Genomic DNA, 5,904 nt, shown 5'->3' with positions numbered 1-5,904 from the left:
TTGTGGTTTGGCCAGTTACTCTGACCTTAGGAAAGTTACTTAACCTCACTAAATCCTAGTTTCCTTACCTGAAAAAATGATGATGAAAATATCTTCCTCATAGGGTACACGGGAGGATTATGATCATGTAAGTAAATAACTTTTCATAGTTCCTGGTATTAAAATCTCAATAACATTTTAAAAACATGCTGATAGTGATATGTTCTTTTTTTTTCAAGGTTTTTTTTTTTTTTTTGATGTGGACCATTTTTAAAGTCTTTATTGAATTTGTTACAATATTGCTTCTGTTTTGTTTTGGTTTTTTGGCCGCAAGGCACCTGGGATCTTAGCTCCTTGACCAGGGATCGAACCCACACCCCCTGTATTGGAAGGCAAAGCCTTAACCACTGGACCACCAGGGAAGTCCTGATGATACATTCTTTTAGCCAACTAATCATAAGTATTTTTACCCTCAATTTTAAAATCCTTAAAAAAAAATCTTGCTCCCTAACCCTTAGGTTATGTGTTTACTATGATCACTATTTCCGTTTAAACTATTAAGAGTCTCCATTCCCCCAGCATTCTTGTCAGTTGAACTGCATAAACAAGTGTTTTTCTTTATTGATCAGAATTATGTCATCTCTTTGCTTCTTCAAGTTTGAGATCTCTGGGCCAATCAATATTCTTCAAGGCCTGAAAAAGCTTGATTTATGGGAGAAATAAAGTAGATGACTTTAGTATCAGGGACAAACACATCTTTATTTCTTTTATTGACTGCTAAGTGTAGAAAAACCAACTAATTTGGCATTCATTCAACAATATTTACTCACATTAGGCAATGCTCTAGGCTGGGGATTGAGAAAATCTTTGGCTTCATGGATGTGACCTGGAAGGATGCCAGGAGGAATAAAATTCCTTGTAAATTAGAATAGTAAGTGGTTAATAATAAGTAGAGCAAAAATCTTGTTTTCTTCCATGGGAAACTTTACTGAGTTGTATCATGTAGGAAGAAAAATACACATCTGGTTTTAAGAGCAATTGTTAAGAATAAATGGTAAATCATGGAGCTTTCATTCAGTTCCTACTATATATTTGCTGATATTACAGGCTGTAAAATTCGATAGGATACAGTACCTTCCCTCATAGGGCTTCTAATCTAGTGGAGGATATAATAATAAATCTGCTGAAGTGCCTTAGTTTCTTCAGTGTAGCAAAACACTAATATGAAGAAAAAAAGGTTGAGGAAGGCACATGTTCATTAGCCACCCAAATCCCTGTATGTCACCATTCCAGGGCTAATGGCAGCCTCATTCTTTTGTGTTACAAATTGGGACATTAGTGCCTCTAGGAAATAGTGATGCCCACCATTTGTAAGCCCATTAGCAATACTGAATTATTTCATTGATCAAATTACATTTCTGGTATTTTAGACTAAAATGTTTTAGTCCCTGCACTTTCACAGCAATATGTAATTACCAAGGGAAGAGATCATAGTCCGGAAACCTGTCTTCTTGGATATTCTTTAAAAAACTGCATCTGATAATTAATGCACAATTAAGCACAAATAAGGAAGCCTATGAAAATGGCATAGGTTGATATTAACACAGCCCTTTAGATGGATTAAAAGAAATGATCTCTAATCTGGTCAGGAGCATCTGGGAAAAACTTAATGGAAAAAGTGATGTCTAAGTTCAGCCTTAAAACACAGGTAGAGTAACCATAAGTCAAAAAAAATAAAGGTACAGAAGGTTGAAGAAAGTGTACGACGTAGAAAGGTGAAGATGTACTCTACTTTGGCTGGAGACAAGGAATGAAGGGTAGGAAGAAGTTACTCAAAGCAAGACATTGTGCTACAGGGGGCACTTATTTTATATTCCTAGAGTACACTTGTTTGTTGGATACAATTAGTGGAATACAGAACACTACAAATAGTTTAAATCTTTACTTTGGCAAATGATTGCCCCTTCCAGCTCAAATGTCTCTTCCTGGAGGGTCTTCCCTACATCCCCATTGTCAGGAATCTACAAACCTCCTTCAGTACTAAAACCCTCCAATGGAAAAGCAGGCACTCCATATGAGAGTTTTAAGTTTTATTCACAAGTTAATGAAATATTCTGTTATAACAAATACTCTTTACTGTGTACGGTATGTATCAAGCACTAAGTCAGGCTTATTTTTAATTCTTGACTGATCTTTCAAGGTGGGTATTTTTACTCTCATTTAATAGAATTGAGAAAACTGGGGTTTAGGCAGATTAATGGGCTCACCTGGACCACAAAATTAGTTTGTATTTTAACAGAGGTCTGCCTGATATCTATATCTATATATATATATCTTCGCACACACACACACACACATATGGCTAAGAAAAATCACCGTTACTGTTAGACTGGTAGTGAAAAACGGCAGTCCTCCACCTTTCTATGCCTGATTTTCTTTCTCCAGAGACTACCAATTTTAACTCTTAGCTATTTCTTATTGTACTCTTTCTAAGTGACAAGTTATACTGCTTTTTTAAAATCAACTTTTCTATATCAGATCTTGATTGATTCTCCCCCATTACATATACATCTCTCTCTTCTCCAGTCGTTCCAATGTTACCTAATAATTTACCTGTATTCAGTGTTTATATAATTAAAACTGGCTTTATATGATGAGTGGTAATATTCTTCACAGTGGAGTTATGCAGTGTAGTTCTTGAAAAATTTTTTTATTTTTCCCGGGGTTTATAACTGCCTCAGCTTTGCTTCCTTAATTAGAAAAAATTTTGCAGACCACTAATTCGTCTCCAGACTCTCTGAAATCTAAAAATCTCTTGACTCCAAATACATCAGGTAATCTGAAACATTCCACCCTAACTCTAACCTCTAGGCATTTCTTGTTGACCTCATGCTGTTCTCCCCTTCTCTTCTCTCCTTCATATAGTTACATTTAAGCAACTTTATGGCTACTCTTTAAATAATAAAATGCCCTCTTCCCCCATCGACAACAGAATTTTCCTCTCAGCTTCCCACTTTAAAAGACACCATTACCATTCCAGGTACCCTCACTTTTACACCATCAAGGCTGATAACATGTGCATTCAAACTTTGTAACTCTAAGTATTCTCTTAAAAAGATGAAAACCATAAACAGCATTTACATTATTATGATTATTTAAATGTTATTCGATAAGTCGCCAAGCTTTGTGCTATGACTGGATTTCCTTCTTTGGCTCCAAGATTTTGAACTGCATGTTACTCATAGGGACACTGAAATAGAGTCCACTTTCTTACACTCCCTCTGTTCAAAATCCTGCAGCATTTTACATTGTTTGGTATTTGAAGGATGTGTTTCCTGTACAGTTTTTTTCAGTGAAAGCTTCTGATCGTCATTGTTTTTTCTTGTGGGATGAAGAAATATATGCCCTCCACAGCATATCCTTAAGATCTCCCCAGCTTCTTACTCATTCAGCGTCCTGCTTATATTCCAGTCTCATACTCCCGAAATTTACTTATTTATTAAATTAATATGGACCATGAGCTTGTTGTACATTTTTGTCCTGAAAATTTTAGTACCTTTCCCTTTTTGTCATGCAGCCTGTTCGTCCCGTTTTTGTTTTAAGGATGCACAGCTTCTTAAATATTGTCGTGGGTCTTAGCTGAAGTTCTTTCTCGGCTCCCGGAATCGCGTATTTCCTCTTCCTAATCTCGGCAAGGTCTCAGTGACAGTACAGGAGCTTGGCTGAGAGCGGAGAGCACAGCCGCGGAGGGAGCCCAGGCACTCTCGCGAGACAGAGAAACTCCTCGCCCCCAGCTCCGCGGCGTCTCCTGGGAGTCGGCCATAATGCAGGCCCGGGGTACCGGCGGCTTCCTCAGGGCTCTAAAAGTGTACCTGCAAGCGGATGTTGAGGACCACGGAGCCCGCGATGTAGAAGTACGGGAAGTTCATGCGCAGCTGCCAGGCCAGCTCGAAGAAGGCGAGGAGGGTGCGGGAGAGCCCCTTGCAGAAGACCCCGTACGAGCCGGGGGCCGCGGCCAGCCTCGAGGCTTTGAGAGCCAAGGATGACGGAGCCGCCGCGGTGGCCATGGACGCGGTGTCGCCGCTTGCCCGGTGCGGTGCCTGGAGCGCAGGGTGACCGTAGACCCCGCGGACCCCCGACTGACGGCGGCGACCGGGAGGGGCCGGGGGCTAAGCGGCAGCTGGGCTTACACTCGCGCCTGACGTAGCCGCAGCTGCTTCCCTAACGGCGGTGAGGCGGGGGCTGCGGCTGGCGCTCCGCCCCTTCCTGTCTGCTGCTTAAAACGGTATTCAGCGTTTAGCGTTTTAACTCTTGGTAGGTCGGGAACGGGTTATTTATTTACATATATGCCATGCAGTTATTTTGTACAGCATATACGAACAGCCTTACCGATACTGTTTTCACTTTAAAATGCAGAAAGGAAGCTAAGTAAAATTCTGGAACTTGCCCGAGGAGCTTGCATTAAAACTCGGGTTAGTCTGATCTGTGAACTGGGCTACTAGCCAGGAATCTTACCCATTTGATTCCGTAACATTAACTTTAATATTATGGCAAGGTGATCTCCTTACATAAGCCAGTTTGGGCACAAAGTCTCCGTATTTATATCATGCTTTAACTTAAAGGATCACAGTCTCAGGCAGTGGATTTCCTATGTATTAGGACGATTTCAGGTGCAAGTGTTAGAAATTACACACTTATTTAAGCAAACACACACACACATATCCACATATATAAAACTGTATAAAACTCAATTGTGTATCCCCAACTAGAATTTCTTTTGCTACTTTGCTACCAGTACCAACCCAGCAACTAGACAGCACCTAGAGGAAGTGATAACTGCTCACTCAAGACAACTTCTAAAATACTGGTATAGAGACTGAAGAGTAGCGTAAGATAAATGACAACTCAGAACCAGTAAATGTATCGTTTCCACATAGAAGTACAATTTATCCTTTCTGAAAATTGAAAGAATAATAGAGGTATTCAGGGTCACAGAAGTCATTAAGTCCCTGAATCTTCCATTTCCAACCGCATAAAACTATGTGGACTCATTCTCTTCCATCATTCTTCTGCTCTTTGCTCCCCTCCCTCCCCACTAGCTCTTGTTAACTCCATGAAAACCAGATCTTTCATTCTAAGCCCACGGGGAAAACAGCCATTTATCAATGTTTATAACATGGCTAGGTTGATATCCTGTTCCAGTTGGAAAGGAATAGGCAAAGAGCAGTCATGAAGCTCCAGCTCCTACTTGTCAATGCTGCAGAGCTGATGAAAGATTTCTGTCAGGTGAAAGTGACAGTGCAGAGTGGGATAGGATCAGTGTTTTACATGATTGTGTTTTTTATTCTGTCCCTTGATGTTTAGACTTGAATGACTGATCCACACTTTTTGCCAAGTAGGCACACATAAGTAAGCTTCAACAGGAACACGTCTTAAACCATTTCTCCAGATGTTGCTTCATTGACTCTTTAACTTGGCCTTCCTTTCCAGATCTTTCTTATCCCCTTATTGTTGACCCTGTATTCCCAATTTAGTACTTTTTTTTTTTCTCCTTTAAAGTAAATGTTTATTGGGAAAGTCAAGTCTGCTGAATTTACAATGATTTGCTATTAAATCATCATGAAGCTTAAAATCCCCAGAGGTCATGCTCATCTTTTCATCACACACATTGATTTTCATTTTCAGGAGGCCTAGACAGGCTCTGAAAAGTAGTTCATCTCACTGCGTTTCACATCAGTAGGGCCAGGAATGCAACCTAAAGCTCCTGGTAGAGCTCTACCTAAAGAGGAGATCATACCAAGATCAAATGTAAGTGCTTCATTTCTTTTTTTTTTTTTTTAACATCTTTATTGGAGTATAATTGCTTCACAATGGTGTGTTATTTTCTGCTTTATAACAAAGTGAATCAGTTATACATATACATAT

The 5,904-nt window shown here is 39.8% G+C and overlaps 1 protein-coding gene across 1 annotated transcript; it reads right to left on the bottom strand.

Annotated features, from left to right (window-relative positions):
* Positions 1–2,054: 2,054 nt before the first annotated feature.
* SMIM10L1 (small integral membrane protein 10 like 1) lies at positions 2,055–4,232 on the bottom strand. Its single transcript, XM_067695702.1, has one exon. The coding sequence runs from the start codon at positions 4,044–4,046 to the stop codon at positions 3,840–3,842; it is 207 nt and encodes a 68-aa protein (XP_067551803.1). The 5' UTR covers positions 4,047–4,232; the 3' UTR covers positions 2,055–3,839.
* Between the last annotated feature and the right edge of the window lie 1,672 nt (positions 4,233–5,904).

This window comes from Pseudorca crassidens, chromosome 11, assembly GCF_039906515.1.
Source record: "Pseudorca crassidens isolate mPseCra1 chromosome 11, mPseCra1.hap1, whole genome shotgun sequence".
In the NCBI taxonomy this organism is placed as follows: Eukaryota; Metazoa; Chordata; class Mammalia; order Artiodactyla; family Delphinidae; genus Pseudorca; species Pseudorca crassidens.
Note: the sequence above shows the minus strand (reverse complement) of the source record. Positions and strands in the feature narration are given on the sequence as shown.

Coding starts and splice junctions, on each gene's coding strand:
- SMIM10L1 (XM_067695702.1), bottom strand. CDS start 4,046: ATGGCCACCGCGGCGGCTCCGTCATCCTTGGCTCTCAAAGCCTCGAGG.